The sequence below is a fragment of the Puntigrus tetrazona genome, chromosome 18 (assembly GCF_018831695.1).
Source record: "Puntigrus tetrazona isolate hp1 chromosome 18, ASM1883169v1, whole genome shotgun sequence".
Classification (NCBI taxonomy): Eukaryota; Metazoa; Chordata; class Actinopteri; order Cypriniformes; family Cyprinidae; genus Puntigrus; species Puntigrus tetrazona.
This window is the reverse complement of record NC_056716.1, coordinates 5490782-5509374: the sequence shown is the minus strand read 5'-3', so window position 1 is coordinate 5509374 and position 18593 is coordinate 5490782. Positions and strand designations below refer to the sequence as shown.

The following is an 18593-nucleotide window of genomic DNA, read 5'->3' as shown; positions in this document are numbered from 1 at the left end:
CATTTGTTCATTTGTTTTTGTTTGTTTATTTAACAAACTTTAACACTGTTAAAAAAGAAATGCATCTTTTATTTTTCACTTTACTTTTAATTCTAGAATATAAACGATATGCTGCTCCCCAGGTGACACCCAAGTCTGAGGCTCTACACTAGTCTTCAGTTCTTCCCTTTAGGGCAAAATTTTCATCTCTTACCCTTGAGGTCCATTTTTCTGTGCAAATTACCTTCAACCGTGATCAAACTCATCTGACAGTAACTTCCTAGTAATCCTGAAAACCTTAACCTCAGGTATAAGGGTATGAGCTAAGCTCAGGAAAGTTGGAAAGTTGACCTCAAGGTCCAGAGTTGGGAATCATTGCTATAGAAGCTGGCCATGTTGGCAGCGGGCTACACAGTCGTCAGCTCATGTTTTGATTTTAGATTCATCTGTCTGCAGCAGTGTTCATTTTGTTGATAAATAAATTTCAGCATAATTTTTTTCTTTTTACAAATGAAAACAAGACAATAATGCAATGTAACTCATGTTGAATTATAAAAGCTATAAATCTATTGACATTTTAATCATCAAAAATGTTCTATGTGGTAAAGAGGTTAGATGCATGAATTTCCACTGTAACATAGAATACTGATCCATCCAGTAAGAAATAAAATGTCAAATATTGGTGTAAGAGAAGAGCAGACAAAAGGATAATTTTACGACGCAAAAGAGACCAAAAGCGCACACCAAGGCATGCAGACACAGAAAGCCCCTCTCACATAGCACATAAAGTACTCTCTCGCTTTGCATGAACAAAGAAATATACACAAAATGGTGTTGTGATATTCACTTAAATTCAAAGTTATGTCTTTAAACAGAGCAAACATTTAGGAGAATACTAGATGTGTTTCAGTACATTGTATTTGTGTGTTCAGTCTTAAGGGGCTTAACCAATCAGGGCTTTGTATTTAATTAGTAAGGTCTAGTAAAAACTGCTGCTGCATTTTGGTTCAGCATTGTTTATTAACCACCCAAAAAAGCATTGCAGTAATCTATACGTTTCTGCATTTGATATTGAGAGCATAGGTTGTAATTTATACATATTTTAAGATTTCTATCTTATCATCATTAACTGTAATTGTGAAAAGAAGCAGTCCTAGTACTAAGCCTTGTGGTACTTCATACTGCACTTGTTAACGATAAGATACCTCAGTTTCACTTTATTTTGATGGTCCCTTAACATCCTGTTGACAATAAGTAACTTTACACTTGCATGTCAACTAACTTTCATTACAGTGTTAGTAGAGTATTTTTCATTCACCGTTATGAACTAATGATGGTCAGATAAGCATGATTTGAACCATACAGCCACTCCATATAACTGCCAAATAACCATCTCCCAATGATCTGGCAGTCTATCTGTGTTTATTTAGGTGATACCACACCAATCAGTGGCAGAAGGAAGTAGTTCTGCACAAGGAATACACTCTTTTACTATTTATTATTAAATTTATATTATTATTATTATTATTTTCTGTGCATTTAAACATTCATGCCATCAACAGTCTACAACAAAGCTGTAATTATTTCTGTCAAAAATGTAATATGCATTTAATATGGCATACTGCATAAACGCTGAATAAAACCTTACAGAATAAAATAAAGCATATTGTTTTGTTTTGAGAAGTGTTTCATTTGAGCAGATGATTTTACTTTAGCTGTCATTACCAGAGTGCACTTCAACGGTATCCTGCATCTGTTTCATATCAACCATATTCTCAAAACAATCATTGTCAACTTATTCACCACACCCACCATCGAATCACAGTGCCATTTTATTTATATTTTATTGCATACAGTAATTGCTCTGCAGTAAAGCCATTCAAATCAATTCATTTTATTTTGTTTGTTTGTTTTATGCCTGTCGGTAATTAAATCATCATTGTGTAGCAAGCAGTTCCACTTCGATGAATAAAGATGCATTTGTACATGCATATGCATTTTTGAAAAAGAATAGGAAGAAAGTAGTGTATGACGTTCTGGTTCACTAAAGACCCAAGGTATGCATTTAAGGGTTAAAACATAAAATGCACACAAGACGCAGAAAGCTATGTAAATAACTATAAATGGCTTTGTGGTTTACTGTACATAAGCAGAAATGTGTAATTTTTTTTTGTTTTCTCTTCAAACATACTTTATAGTATCCATCATGATGACAGGCAGGAAATCCATCAGTTCAGGGCACAAAAGTGTATCTTTCCTGTCAGGCTAGACAGCCTCAGTACTCTAAAGAACAAGGCGTGTACAGTATTTATTTAGCTTATTATTAAGTCTAGAAAAATGTTTTCATTGTTTATAGAAAATAAGATATATATATATATATATATATATATATATATATATATATATATATATATATATATAGACGTATAAATGAATTTTCTTCAGTTTAATTCTGATAATACAAATAAATCCATTTGATTTTATTCATTTTTGCTAACTACACAGTTATCACTAAGTTTAAGGAGATTTAGATTAGGATTTCCCCAACATTTGTTTCTTTGTGTTTTTCTCTGGTTTTAGCAGAATTATGTAACATTTTGGAGCAAATATGCAAAATAGTAAACCAAAACTTGATGCTAAAATTGCAAATATCTGCACAGCTACAGTAAACTTTCCAGGAGAACTGACATAAGCTGGGATAAATGTAAGCCAGACAGCACAGAATATGAGCATACTGAATGTGATGAACTTGGCTTCATTGAAGTTATCAGGGAGCTTACGAGCAAGAAAAGCTAAAACAAAACACAAGATTGACAGCAGGCCAGTATAACCAAAAGAAACCCAAAAACCAAGAGCTGAACCTAAGTTACATTCTAGGATGATCTTTTCTCTGTAATACTTCAAATTCATATACGGGAAAGGAGGGGATATTGTTAACCAAAGCACACAGATAATCACCTGCATTAACGATAAGGAAACAACACTGAGTCTCTGTTGAAGAGGCCCAAACCATTTCATGACATTACTTCCTGGAAGTGTAGCTCTGAAAGCCATTAAAACCACTATTGTTTTCCCCAAAACACAGGAGATACAGAGAACAAAAGTGATCCCAAATGCTGTGTGACGCAACATACAGGACCACTCAGTGGGTCGACCAATGAAAGTAAGAGAACAGAGAAAACACAGAGTGAGTGAGAAGAGCAGCAGGAAGCTCAGCTCTGAGTTGTTGGCTCTAACTATAGGTGTTTCTTTATGAAGATAAAAGAGAAAAGATACCATTGCTGTTAATAACGCCCCAATGAAGGAAAAAATGCAAAGCACCATCCCCATGATTTCTGAATATGAAAGGAATTCAACCACTTTTAATACACATCTGTCTTTGCTTTCATTCGACCAGTACTCCGAATCACAAGGAAAGCAGTCACTAGAATCTGTGAAGTAAATTAATGAATTAATAAAATAGATGGATGGATAGATAGATAGATAGATAAATAGATAGAATAGAATACCTGTTTTATTATTTATTTCTCCTTCTGCACATGGAATACAGTCATAACAGCAGACAGGTCGTCGTTTTTGCACAGCCTTCCTAGTCCCGGGGGGGCAGCTCTCACTGCACACGGACACAGGCACCTAATTTTTAATATAAAAATTATTATTTGAATTGTGAAATTTTGTGAAAGTTTTTCTTATATTCAGATTACTGATTGTTCTTTAGTCATCATGCTTTTAATAGTTATTTGGCATGCCCTCAGTAATTTTTCACTAAATATTATTAATGTACCTGCCCACTGTTCTCTGCCCATCTCATGTGTTCCTGGATGACTTGAAGACACTGTTTAGAAGGCAGTGAGCTGTCATACACACCCACTTGCTTAAACTGCAAACTTCCATCCTCAGCATATTGCCAGTTAATAAGGTCATATCTTGCTGCTGGATCACCACTTTCATCAAAAAAGATTTCTTCCCCTGTTTTGACAGTGAATCGCACATCCTTCATATAGGCTAACAACTGACAGAAAAGATCACAAACATAATTAGTTTCAGAATGCTATTCTATTTTGTGTGTGTGCTCTGCATACCTTTTGTGGTGTAGGCCATTCTTCTTTGCTGCTGTTGGCTGATCTGAAGTCTTTTAATATGTTATGTAATGTATATGCAATAGCATATACTGCAGTGTACACTTTATTTACTATCCGTAGCTCTGATACATCAGTGTATTCATTTTGCAGTTCTGACAGTTTCTCTGAACCAGTACAGGCAGTACTACTGTTGCTCCTGAAAGAGCACTGAAAAACTGTTTCCCAGAATTCTTTTAAAAGTTCATTGTTTGGTTCTTGATCAGGATGAACATTCACTAGGAACTCTCGCAAGCCTGTAAGTTTAGCGTTTGCTATAGCAAAACCCACAGCTCCAGAAAGGAAACTGTATTGTTTTGTTTCTGCAAAAGTTCGATAGGTGATCCAGGATTCACTGCCAACCCACTGTAGTCCTGTAATGTTGTGTTGCGCAATTACATTTAAGAGGGGGACAAAATCTCCCACAGCAACGAAAGCCAATACCACCCTTGCAGTTCCTTTCCTTATCACTTCTAGTGTTTTCAGAAGCTGCTCTTTTGGATCAGTGCTTAATATGGCCTCTGAGTATTCAATGCAAATCCCCTCTTCTTTTGCAGCCTCCTCAAATGCTGCAATTCCATTATTACCATAGTCTCCACGACTCCTGACCGTCCCAACCCAGGTCCAGCCAAAGTGCTTGACAAGCTGAGCCAGAGCTCTGCTTTGGTAATAATCACTGGGAATTGTTCTGAAGAAGGATGGATACCTTTTTCTGTTACTTAGGCAAGCACATGTGGCAAAATGACTGATCTACAAGAAAAAGAAGCACTGTATAGCATTACTGTAGAAATAGCATTATTGTTATAAACATTACAAATGCTACAAGGCATTTATAATTGGTGCACCCTCTGTTGCTTCATAATAGATTAATTCAACATAACAAAGAGCAAGTAAGAGTGCTTACAACTGGTATGCTGAAAGGACCAACTAAAGAAGCCAGTGCTATGGTGGGAGAGGAGTTTGATTCTCCAACAATGGCATGAACAGCTGATGGTCTAGAGCAGGATGTATCACTCAAAGTTTCTTTATAGCCATTCATCAAAGACATGCCTGACAGAACAGTTTGAGCTATAGTGCTACAGGAATCATATATCTTATAGCCCAAAGAAACAGCAGGTAACAGCTGTGTGCTGTTATTAATTTCTTCTATGGCAAATATCAGCGTCTGAGCATACTTAAACCCACGTAAACTATTAAAGCTGTAGAAGAAGAACATCAGTTGTGTGTGTTATAATCTGCAAAGTATCATCAGATTTTTTTGCCTTTAGTTATTATTCCCATACAGACCTGCCACAATTTGTTGGTTTTGGTTTGGAAGTGAAAGGATGGATCTTCTGCAAAGCACTTTTGTGAAATGAGAAAACTGCCCCAATGTTGATATCTTTTTGTGAAGAAAGCAGAGGAAGAGCAGTCTGACCAAGCAGTCTGCAGATTTCTGCTGATGAAGGCACACAGATTCCATATGTCAACAGAAGCAGTTGCAGCAGTGACACAGTCTTCTTTGCCATGTCAATATTTATCAAGGGCAGGAACATCTGAGCCATAGCAGATATTGCTGCCCTTTATTGTTTCTCCAAATGCCCATTGGGGTTGGTACATTAAATCCCTATACTGTGGTTTGCTTTATGATGTTTGTACTGAATTTCTAGTAATATCAAAAAAGTGTGGGGGTGGTTCCAAATAAATTCCAGTTGCTACTCAGATAATAGCACACAAATCCAATCCAGTGGTTAGCACAATGAATAGTATGGAAGTATTCAAAGTGAATGAAGAAAAAAAAACAAAAAACAATTCTGTAAGTCATAATAATGAGATATTTTCAATACATGTATTGTGCACATGCATGTTTTTACATTGTAGTTATATTAAAAAAAGACATGTAATTACTTCAGAGAGAATATGGGGCACCATGTGTCAAACGATGAGATTTATGACCTGTCATAAAAAATAGTTGTAGTCTAATGCACCAATTTTAAAAGTCTGTACAGATACAAAGTTAAATAATATAGAAAATACAACTGACCAGCTTACTGCTATCTGAAAACAACAAGAAAAAAGCATCTTCGTCACAAATTAGAAGATAAAAGAAAAAAGAATCTCAGCATGAACTAAAAAATATAGTCGGTTATTGTTAAAACATCAGCGTACGGTACTAATCAAAATCTTACACCATTACAGTTTAGGAACAGCTAACGTTTGTCGCAAGTTAGAAAAGTTAAACAAAGAAAAATCCAGCAGAGAGAATAGTCAGTTAGATCCTCACAACTTATTATCATTAAATAGACTGTCCTACTCTGAGGAGGGGTGTATAGACTTAAAACTCTACCCTGACAACATGACACAAGAAAATGCTTCGAACATTCCAAGTTTTGCATGCTATGACGCAACAAACGCAATTGGATTGCGTACAGACAATACCCGTCGGATCATCAGTCGGCGACGTCTCTGAGGACAATGTCGATGCCTGTGTCGGAGGGACTGGACATAAAATCATTAAATCCGTTGTAGCCATAATTCTGGAATACCTGCTTGACACGCAACTTAAAAAGGAATTTTTCGGGTGTCAGGTCGATCATCCTTCGCAAATGTATCATTCCGTTCTCTACGAAGCACCAGCATGCTATTTTCTGGGGTGTTTTGAACAACTATCACAGAAAGTGTCTAAACCCTATCTAAAGAACATTCTGGGACAAACCTTGAAATCGTTTGCAAAGAATTCTGGGGATCGTCGACGGAGTTCTCTGCAACCTCAGAGATGAAATAAGGGAAAAGCTTGTGGACGAAACCTGCGAACAAGCTTTTAATGACGCCATTGACGCCTGAAAGAAGTTTGCGCCGGTGATTCTGACTTACCTGACACTATGGGTAACCTCTGCAGTACGACCTCTGTAAAATGTACAACAGAAGAATATGATCCATGCACGACTGTTACTTATGTAACAGATGTGTGTGTGATAGAGTTGTCAAGAAAAGAAACGTGGGATGTGCGTAAAATAGTAGATATTTTAGCAGAATGTATGATAGAAAAAAAATTTCTGCAATATCTAGATGATGTATAACCAATAATATGTAATGTACTTGTATGTCATTTGTAAATAAAAGAAATAATTAAAAAGCTGCTTGACATCCATTGCTTTGTCATTATTTTCTGAGAAACAGTGGTGGTAAGATATCCGAATTAATATGTATCGAATCAAATCCTGGGGCTTTGGGTGGTAAAGAACATTTAAAACGTGCTGTGTTAGACAAATATGGAGTTATTCTAAAAGTCAAAGAAGTGAAGTGGTTAGCAAGGCAGGATGCTTATACATTACACAGGAATAGAAGAGAAATACAAGAGAAATAGGGTTGTGTGTAACTGCTGTCATTTTTTTGTTTATAATTTATGTAGTTATATTTGGTCACTTTCATAATTTAGAATTATTTGTTAATTAGGTGTACTTTTATGTTTTATTTTGTCTATTGTATGTAATGGGACTTATATTTTGATATCCCGTTTCTGGCGCATTTGCGCAGGTGCCCGTGCGGGTGCAATGTTTTTTCCACTAGCTAGAGGCAGGCGTATGTGTCGTGTGTACCCTGTTAGAAGTTTGCTCTTGTCAAAAAGGACTTGAACAATTACCAAGATTTAAAGACTGTTTTTCTTTATCACAACATGCAGCCAACAAGGTATTTAGTTTTGTTTGTTTAGTTTATTAATATTTGTCTGTTTTATCTGTCTGTAAAATGTTAGTATGTTTGATGTACCCACTTTTACGTTGTGTGAAACTAATATGATGTCTTTATTTTATTGTAAATACTTTTTTAGATTTTGCCTTCAAATAAACCTGTAGCAGGAGAACCGCTTGTGTCTGTGTGTGTGCTGGAGGGAGTTACAGTAAAAACTTGTGGTTGTTCAAATTTTGGCCTGAAATACCTGGCAACACATGGTCATGGGCAATACAGTGAGAATACCATACACTTCATTGAGAGAAATTTCTGCGTACATTTCCACAAATTAGTTTCCAGCAGTGAACGAGTGATGGCAACCATCCCAGAAGAAGAATGCGCTACAGTTTAGTACTTTAAGTTCATGTTAGATGAAACATGATTTTCTATGATTTTATGTTGACATTAAGTGACTGCATGATGGAAATTTCCAGAGCAGATGTGTGTGCATATCTTCAAGGATTGCTTGTTCTCTCATATCTTGGACTCAGTTCCTGCTCATCGCGTACCAAGGCCACCTTCTCGCAAGTTTTGGGAAGACAGTCTTAATCTCAGAACTCAACCTTGGACGAGTCACGCTATGATGATGTGATGCTCCACTTTGTAACATGGTGTGTTTTCTTATCTTTTCACAATAAAAAGGAGGTTTTCTGGTGGGGCTTTCAGATGCAAACCAAGGCAGACTGGATGGTTTTGCTCTCGCTTGCAACTGAAGACGCCACTTGCGAGCTCTTAAATTGAACAAATTGTCGTGTCTTTATTTTAACAAGAGTGACTTTGGCGGTAAAGTACTTTAAAGGGGCATCCAGACCCAACAGTTCACCTCAAATGGAGAGAGCTCTTGGAGTAGAGTGGTGTGTTACATCTGACTCATTTAAATTCAGAGTTCAAGTAAAATCCAATCCATTAACCAGAAGAGCAGTGCTTTCTACTGTAGCCTCTGTGTATGACCCTCTAGGGTTCATAGCACCATTTGTTCTTTTGGGGAAACAAATACTTCAGCAGATGTGCAGAGAGAAAGTTGATTAGGAAAATTGAAGAGAACTTAAAACCTCAATGGGAGTCTTGGATTAAAGAGTTATTAACTCTAGCTGAAAGAAAAATCGAGAAAAGCTTCTTACCTTCAGATTTCGGCAAGGCCAAGAAGTATGAGCTCCATCATTTTGCAGATGCAAGTGTCTCTGGATATGGTGAATGTACTTACCTGCATGCAGTTAACAAATTGTACAAAGTTCATTGCTGTTTGGTAACTGGAAAGTGAAGAGTTTCAACCAAAGTTACAACTATACCGAGGCTAGAGCTCTCAGTAGCAGTTGTTGCAGCTCAAACCAGCAACATGCTTCAAGATCAACTTGAAATAACAAATTTAGAAGAGTTCTTCAGGACAGATTCTACAGTTGTTCTTGGCTACATAAACAATGATGCTAGACGGTTTCAAGTGTTCGTAGCCAATCGTATACAGAGAATCAAGTCTAGTACACAACCTGAGCAATGGGCTTATGTTGCATCTGAGGACAATCCGGCAGATCATGCCTCTCAAGGTTTAACTGCAGAGCAACTGAAGACCTCAAATTGGTTCACAGGACCAACATTTCTTTGGCAAAAAGAACTACCCGACAGAAAATGCAAAAGGTGGGAGAAATTAAAGATGATGATCCTGAACTTCGCAAGGCTCTTGTCTGTATGGTTAGAGAATCATCAGGCCGACATTTTACACTATGTATATATACAACGACGTGATTGAATCTCAGTCAGGGATGCGTACGTTCCTACTGAGAATGGTACATATAGAGGGGTCAGTGTTAGGTTCGATAAACCGCTTGACGCATCTGTTAATAAATCCAATATCACGGACATATGCATTCAGGTTAAAGATGATAAGAACAAACACGTTTGTTTCACTTACGGTAAAATTGTGGCTAAGCTTCACTTCAGACCTGTGAAATCGATTTTTTCCTCATTTGTGTGTTAACAAGACATTACAGAAATTAACCAAATAGACTGCGAACGTTACGTCACCTACCACCGAAACCAGGCCGGTAATGGGTTACTGGGGTAAACGGGAGTGCTGACTATGTACGGAACGGGGATAGGAGGAATTTTCAAAGCGCTTTTCAGAACCGCTTTAACCTTGCTCAAAAAAGAAATTTCACTACAGTGTAGGGGGTACAAAGATGTTAACTTTATCTTGGACGACTAGAGCTTCAAGATCTAGGTCTTTAACTACTAGTACATTTAATTCCTGTACTTAAGTATGTTTTTACCTGCCTTGTTAGGTGTCTTTTGTGGCCACGACTGATGAGGATTGAAGTTCTGAAAGTTAATGTACACGGTTGCTCTAAATATAGAAATACTAATCCTTTCCCTCTATCAGCCCACAAGACAGGAGGAATGCCCCTACTCCAAGATAATGAAAATGTTAATTTATTTTCAGTGTTTTGAATAGGGAAATACCAAAAAGAACAATAAAGAATGCACAATGATGAACTTACTTGTGGTGACAATTAACAGCACTACGTTCAAAGTCAAATATATATAGAAAAGAAAAAATATATAACCACAACTCAATATCAACCTCACCACAGAACTGGGCTGGTACTGGAGTGTCCATATATGGCAGGGTAATCTTTGCAATTACTGAAAACCTATTTAAATCAAGCCTTTTCTTATCCAAAAACAAGAAAGAACACTTCAGCAAAAATTAGCAAAAATCACTGTCCACGTACGCTTCCAGTAAGCAAAAAAAAAAATCACTGTTCACAAGTTTGCTCAATTGTCAGACAAAAACTTATTTCCAAACGTACTGAAACAAAAACTGTAAAACTCTATAAATTACAAAAATCTACAATGCCATTCGCGTCCACGCAGCGGCAGTAACATGTCAAAAACGGCAAATGGGGAATTTTCTAGAAAAAAAAAAAAATGTACTCGTTCAAAAAAAAAACAGCTTCGACTTCAAATCTACAAAAATACTGTCCGTTGTATTCTGCCAGAAGCAAACTGAAGATAAACGAAAATAAAGCTCTTTCCAGACGGAGTCAAAAACACTCACGTACACTCTCTCTGCAATGTAATGGTCGACGCCCTATTGCATCACACTGGCTCACAGTTCAGCTTCAACGCAATTCTCGGTGACAACGTCCACAGCAGCAGCACAAGCTGTCCACTTATAAGCAAAAAACTGCGAGAATTGGGCTTTATTTCTTTTAATTTCAGTTTCTTCTGTCTCTCAATCGCACTCGCGCACCTCGTGCTGGGGATTTCTTCTTCGTGCTCCGCCACGCCCTTCACTTCCGTCTCCGTTTCGCAAAAACACATTTCAAAATAAAAGTATTTGAATACCTCCACATATAGCAAAACCTCTAAAAACGGCGGCGAGATATAGCTAGCGACGTAGTGACCACAGCACTATCGAGATCGTACAATGATAATAATAATAATAATGTCGCAGGACAGAATGGCCACGGCCTATTGGCTATGTCACAAGGTTCTTTTAAACTGCCCGGGGTACGGCTTCGTAGGATGCGTGAAAAAGGCTAAACGTGCCTGGAAGAAACGAACAGTTGAAAAACGCAGCCTACGTGTTCGTATGAAATGTGTAAAGAAAAGACCTCTGACCAATATTTTCTAAACCATGTCGCTATTTCACAACATGTCTGAGGAGTGTATAAAATCAGAGCTAGACTTATTTACAATTCCTATGACCCAGACGTCTATTGAAAAAAATATGTTGTTGAAATACCGCCTTTATCAGCGATAACGGACTCTTGGCCGATATAATTTTTGTATCGTAGGGACGGGGGAAGTTTACGTCAATCTAAATAATACTTTGTTATACATGCGGGTCAAAATAACAGACCTGATGGGACTAATATAGCCAACGGAGCACCTGTGGGTTTAATAAACTACCCAGGAGCATGTATATTCTCACAGGTAGATGTCTCTCTAGGTGATTTCTAGTCTAGCACCTGTCCATACAGATGCCTGATCGAAGCATTGGTGAATTTTGGAAAAGATACCATCGAATGTGTCTTTTTTTTTTTTTTTTTTTTTAGCAGGATTGGTTTACAAAGACACCCTGGGACGAATGGATTGTACAGACCCTGCCGGAGAAAACGCTGGGTTAATGAAGTATGCGGATTTATGTCGTAGAATTACTTGCCCCCATTCACAGCGACATTTTCTTTCAAGAAAAATTTATGCTGAACGGGGTAGATATAAAAATACGTATGACTAGAGCTAAAGACGAGTTGTGTGTGATGTGTGACGATGGCGTCGGGAATAAAGTCAATATTGTAACAGCATCACTATTTGTGAAAAAAGTGTCTGTTTTACCAGGCGTTCGACTGGGCCACTAGTTTTTCTGACCACCACCGCTAGGGGTCACGTGTGTCTAACCAAGAAAACCTTTTACTCGGAACTCTACCTAAATCTATAATTTTAGCAATGACAGAAAATTCAACTTTTTCGGGAGCGTATGATAAAAAAAAAAACCCTTTCGCTTTTAAACATTTTAACCTGGAATTTCTAGTCTGTATCGCGACAGAATTCAAATCCCGTCCAAACCCCTCCAACCGGAAAACGAGAACGGCTCGGCTGTGCGGGACTTTGATCAGATTGTATTATCTACCGGAAGACATCTCAAAAGCCAATCTCTAGCGTTCGATCGACAAGAATTTCTCCATGGATACACTCTATGCATTTAGTTTATTGCTAGATGAAGACTGCGTCAATCACGTCTCGCAAGTAACCGCTTGGACTGTAAGGACAATGAAACTTAACATGTTAAGGGAAAAAAAAAAACCAACAAAACATTTTGTACTCACCTCCGTTATGAATCCTCAACCCATCATCCAACCCCAGTAGCTGTGCTTCAGTGCTTCATCCACTATTAAAATTAAATGATAGGGTATTTTAATATAAATATTATTGTCAAATTAAAAATAGAATGAGATAAAATAGGTCTTACAGATTTCTTCGAGGATTCGCTCCAATCCATCATCAAACTCCAGATTCACAAAGGTATCGATACAAGATGATGTCTTACTTGGCAAATCACGGTGACCTGTGATTTCACCAAGTAAAAGTTGTTCCTGGGTCAACATTCAGATTTGAGGGAAAATTTTTCCGAGTATCGTTTTTGGCCTTATGATCAGTGTTATGTGCTTCTACACCCTTGTTAATCAGCTATCATTTCCCACTGATTTTATTAATTAATTTTGGGTTGGGTTAGATTTAGGGGTGTCATGCCGTCACTTCCCACGTCTACCGATCCCGCCACCTGGACACGATCACAATCACCGGAGTGCTGATCACCCACACCTGCAATCACTCACCGGCTCTTGCATAAAGCTGACTCTTATTTTACAATTTTACATGCAGGTGTGATAATAATAAATATAGAAAATGGCTCAAAAATATGAAGAGGGTACTTAAGGTATACACTGTATACAGTATATACCTTAACCTCTTAGGATTTTGGCGTATTTCAGATTTCTTACTGTTAGTAGTAGTAGTAGTTATTATATATAGTATATTATTATAACTACTCCAAAGTACATACCATAAAATTTTACACATGGGTGGAATAATCAATTAACAAACCATTTTTGTCCATAAAACTTTGAGGGGTTATTTCAGTTTACATAAGACATATAGCATACAATACAAAATAAATCACAAAACATTTTTTTTTCTCAATTTTAATTTGCATGTTGATTTTGACATATTGAAACTGACATTTATGAAGCTTAAAACATAACATCAAAATCTAGAAATATATATGCATTTCTGTAGCACAGGTCCAGAATATAACTGTCATAGGGAGAGTCACTATTAGGCTATACTGCAGAGAGTGGAAATAGAGGTTTAGACTTACTCACTGACACAATAGACAATGATAACATTTTGTTTTTAGTTTAAGCAGTTGTGTTGTTATGAAAGCCATCCTCCATGAGCAAATGACCAAGGAAGATGTTTTAGCTTAAACTGTTAATTTTCTTTGTTTACAGACAGGTCAAAATACTTTTAGATACTTACCTATTGGATTTCTTTTTTTATTTGGTAAAATTTTACAGCAGAAATGTATTTATTGTATCATCTTTGTTTCTCAATGAGATGGTTATCTTTGACCTTAAAGATACAATTTATGAAGACTTCCCTATCATTTGTTTTTTTGTATTTTTATCTGGTTTTAATAAAATTATATAACATTTTGGTGTAAATATGCAAAATAGTAAGCCAAAACTTGAAGCTAAAATTGCAAATATCTGCACAGCTACAGTAAATTTTCCAGGAGAACTGACATAAGCTGGGATAAATGTAAGCCAGACAGCACAGAATATGAGCATACTGAATGTGATGAACTTGGCTTCATTGAAGTTATCAGGGAGCTTACGAGCAAAGAAAGCCAAAACAAAACACAAGATTGATAGTAGGCCAGTATAACCTAGAACAGCCCAGAAACCAAGAGCTGATCCTAAGTTACATTCTAGAATGATCTTTTCTCTGTAATAGCTCAAATTCATATACGGGAAAGGTGGTGATATTGTTAACCAAAGCACACAGATAATCACTTGTATTGATGTTAAGGAAACAACACTGAGTCTCTGTTGAAGAGGCCCAAACCATTTCATGACATTACTTCCTGGAAGTGTAGCCTTGAAGGCCATTAAGACAACTAGTGTTTTCCCGAGAACACAGGAGATACAGAGAACAAAAGTGATCCCAAATGCTGTGTGACGCAACATACAGGACCACTCAGTGGGTCGACCAATGAAAGTAAGAGAACAGAGAAAACACAGAGTGAGTGAGAAGAGCAGCAGGAAGCTCAGCTCTGAGTTGTTGGCTCTAACAATAGGTGTTTCTTTATGTAGATAAAACAGAAAAAATACTACTGCTGTTATTAACACCCCAAAGACAGAGAAAACACAAAGCACCATCCCCATTATTTCTGTATAGGAAAGGAATTCAATTACTTTTAATACACATTTTTCTTTGCTTTCATTTGACCAGTACTCCGAATCACAAGGAAAGCAGTCATTAGAATCTGTTAAGGAAAAAAAAAAAGAAAAACAGACAGCATTATATATTATTATACATTTATGAGAGGTGATCAGTGCTATTTATTTATTGTTTTGTTTCTTTTACCAGTTGCATTGTTGACTTCTCCTTCTGCACATGGAATACAGTCATAACAGCAGACAGGTCGACCTTTTTGCACAGCCTTCCTAGTGCCAGGGGGGCAGCTCTCACTACACACGGACACAGGCAACTATATGCAAAAAATAATTTGTCACACAAGACATGATGATTTTAAGTCTTTAATTGCTTTTCTCTATGGACAGTTTTTTCAGGGTTTTTTTTTCATCATTCGAGTCATTCGACATACCCTCATATAATGTTTTATATTGTATCGATTTACCTGTCTAGTGTTTCTTGCCCATAACACATTTTCCTGATTGACCCGAAGACGTTGTTCTGAAGACAGTGAGCTGTCATACACTCCCACATGCACAAACTGCAGACCTACATTCCCAGCTGGCTGCCAGTTCACCAGATCATATCTTGCTACTGGATCACCACTTGCATCAAAGAAAATTTCTTCACCTGTTTTAACTGTGAATTTCACATTCCTCATGTACGCCAACATCTGAGAGGAAAGACCAAAAAAATATTTAGTTTCAATATGATTTTCTACTATTATGTTTTGTGATTCTATTTACCTTTTGTGGTGTGGGTTGTTCTTGTGTGCTACTGTTGGTTGATGATTTTAAGTCCTTTAATATGTTATGTAGAGTATGTGCAATGGCATACACTGCAGTGTACACTTTATTTGGTATCCGTAGCTCTGACACATCAGTATATTCATTTTGCAGTTCTGACAGTTTTTCTGAACCAGTACAGGCACCTCTACCAGTGGTCCTGAAAGAGCATTGAAAGGTTGTTTCCCAGAATTCTTTTAAAATTGTATTGTTTGGTTCTTGATTAGGGTGAACATTCACTAGGAACTCTCTCAAGCCCATAATTTTGGCATTTGCTATAGCAAAACCTACAGCTCCAGAAAGGAAACTGTACTCCTTTGTTTCTGCAAGAGTTCGAGAAGTGATCCAGGATTCACTGCCAACCCACTGTATCCCTGTTATGTTGTGTTGCACCATTACTTTCAGAAGGGGAATAAAATCTCCTAATGCAACAAAAGCCACCACCACCCTTGCGGAGCCCTTCTGTATCACTTGTAGTGTTTTCAAAAACTGCTCTTTTGGATCAGTGCTTAATATAGTCTCTGAGTATTCAATACAAACACCCTCTTGTTTCGCAGCCTCCTCAAATGCTGCAATTCCATTATTACCATAGTCTCCACGACTCCTGACCGTCCCAACCCAGGTCCAGCCAAAGTGCTTGACAAGCTGAGCCAGAGCTCTGCTTTGGTAATAATCACTGGGAATTGTTCTGAAGAAGGATGGATACCTTTTTCTGTTACTCAGGCAAGCACATGTGGCAAAATGACTGATCTACAAGAAAAATTACTTTATATCATTACTATACAAATAGCAAATTGTGAAACAATAAAACGTTAAAATGTAAACACTGCTTTTATATTTATAACAATTGCTTTTCATTTTAATTCAAAGCATTAATAAATGATACATTATCCTGTATTTCATCATACGCTGTTTCAACATCATAACAGGGAGCAGATAATTAAGAGTGCTTACAACAGGTATGCTGAAAGGACCAACTACAGAAGCCAGTGCTATGGTGGGAGAGGAGTTTGACTCTCCAACAATGGCATAAACAGCTGATGGTCTAGAGCAGGATGTATCACTCAAAGTTTGATTATAACCATTCATCAATGACATGCTTGAAAGAATAGTTTCAGCTATAGAGCTACAGGAATCATATATAGTATAGCCCAAAGTTACACCAGGTAACAGGTTTGTATTATTATTGATCTCCTCAATAGCAAAAATCAGTGTCTGAGCAAATTTAAACCCACGCAAGTTGAAGCTGTGGAAATAGAGCATCAAGTGTGTGTCTTTCATTCTTGCAGAATTATTAATTTAGTTATTTTGAAAGAATTTCTAATACCAATTGCAAAATTCATACAGACCTGCCGCATGTTGTTGGTTCTGGTTTGGAAGTGAAGGTATGCATCTTTAACAGAGCACTTCTGTGAAATGATAAAACTGCCCCAATATTGATATCTTTTTGTGCAGAAAGTAGAGGGAGGACAGGTTGACCAAGCAGTCTGCAGACTTGCACTGAAGCTGAAACATAGACCCCATACACCAAGACCAGTAGTTGCAGCAGTGACACAATCCTCTTTGCCATGCCAATATGTATGCAGGGCAGGAATCTCTGAGAAAGAAAAGGGACAGTGCTTCCTTTTATCTTGTCTTCAAATGCCCATTGGAGTTGGCACATTATTTCTCCACTATAGTTTGGCTATTTTTTTTCTTGTTACACCCTAAAGACCCCAAACCTCCTTGAATAAAAAGTGATAAAAAAAACAGACAGATAAAATTATATAAGGATTCAACAACAAGAAAAAAATAATGTAAAATGTGGCATGTTTTTTTTTTTCATTTCATACAATACCACTTTGAAAAGCTACAACTAAAACATTTTAACTAACAGTTAACTTCACTGTGATCCACTGAGATGTCCCTATATAAAGAATATGTTCCCTATAAAGAATGTTTGAAGAATTTTTTTCTCTTATTCTTATTTTTGCCTTACTTATTCTGTTTGGTTTTATAAGCTAATTTGCATTATTTGGTTAACATGTATATGTATGTATTTGAAAAGTAGGCAATGAGTCAAGTATTTTTGCCTAAACAATTTAAAATAATTATGTCTAACACAATTCCAGTCAAAATATACGTCTATAAGAAACTAATGTTTGTTTTTTGTTTTTAGTTACTACAACATTTCTGTAGTAAAACCATGTTTTAATACATTTATACATGTGAAGACATTATTAAATGTGATAATATAATCATATGTGATTAAATATTAACAAACTAAGTGTATCAGCAATTATAACTAGCCAATCACGTTACGAGGGGTGTTCCCCATTTAAGAAAAAAAAGTGTTCTGGGTGATAAAATACCTGTCTATATTGGCAGGATTTTCCTGATAAATTTACATTCGAGGAGCTAAATATGGGGGTTGTATCCTCTCTACATCCTGACAACAAACATACAAGGATGCATATATTCCTTTAGAAACAAAAGAAAATCAAATAAAAAAGATAAACCTGACAAAAAAACACTAAATCAACCCCAAAGAACCCAACCCATAACCAAACAAAAACTAAATACAATTAATACAATCAGCAACTTATGGAAAATAAATTCTAAACCATGTATTGCTTGTGCGATTAACACATGCAGCTGACAAGGAACAATTAAACTAAACTTAACCATAAATAAACATGATTTACAAAAGCGTGTTGTGTGTGTAAAGGTGATACAGCCATATCACCACTCATTTGTGTGGCCACCACTCGGGCCATCACATTTCCTCCTCCTTTCTGAAATCTCACCATTACAGCGAGAGAAATAGTCTGCAGTAGCATTAGCTTTACCAGGTACATGCTGAATCTTGAATCTAAAGGGCTGTAGGCCAAGATACTATCTTGTAATCCTTCCATTAGAATCCTTAATTTTCTCCAACCACTGCAAGGCTTTGTGATCAGTCTCCAAGGTAAATTCACGACCCAGTAGGTAATACCGCAAAGAATCCAAAGACCACTTTATGTCCAAGCACTCCTTTTCTACTGTT

The 18593-nt window shown here is 36.9% G+C and overlaps 2 protein-coding genes across 2 annotated transcripts; both read right to left on the bottom strand.

Moving 5' to 3' along the window:
- Positions 1–2511: 2511 nt before the first annotated feature.
- On the bottom strand, positions 2512–5605 carry LOC122363164 (extracellular calcium-sensing receptor-like). The gene is made up of 6 exons (XM_043265140.1): positions 5385–5605; positions 5002–5296; positions 4062–4847; positions 3764–3991; positions 3489–3612; positions 2512–3410 (listed from the first exon to the last, which is right to left on the bottom strand). The coding sequence occupies exons 1-6, from the start codon at positions 5603–5605 to the stop codon at positions 2512–2514; spliced, it is 2553 nt and encodes an 850-aa protein (XP_043121075.1).
- Positions 5606–13581: 7976 nt separating this feature from the next.
- On the bottom strand, positions 13582–17138 carry LOC122363125 (extracellular calcium-sensing receptor-like). The gene is made up of 6 exons (XM_043265073.1): positions 16918–17138; positions 16523–16814; positions 15530–16318; positions 15229–15456; positions 14955–15078; positions 13582–14853 (listed from the first exon to the last, which is right to left on the bottom strand). Exons 1-6 carry the CDS (start codon positions 17136–17138, stop codon positions 13952–13954), a joined length of 2556 nt encoding a protein of 851 aa, XP_043121008.1. The 3' UTR covers positions 13582–13951.
- Positions 17139–18593: the final 1455 nt, after the last annotated feature.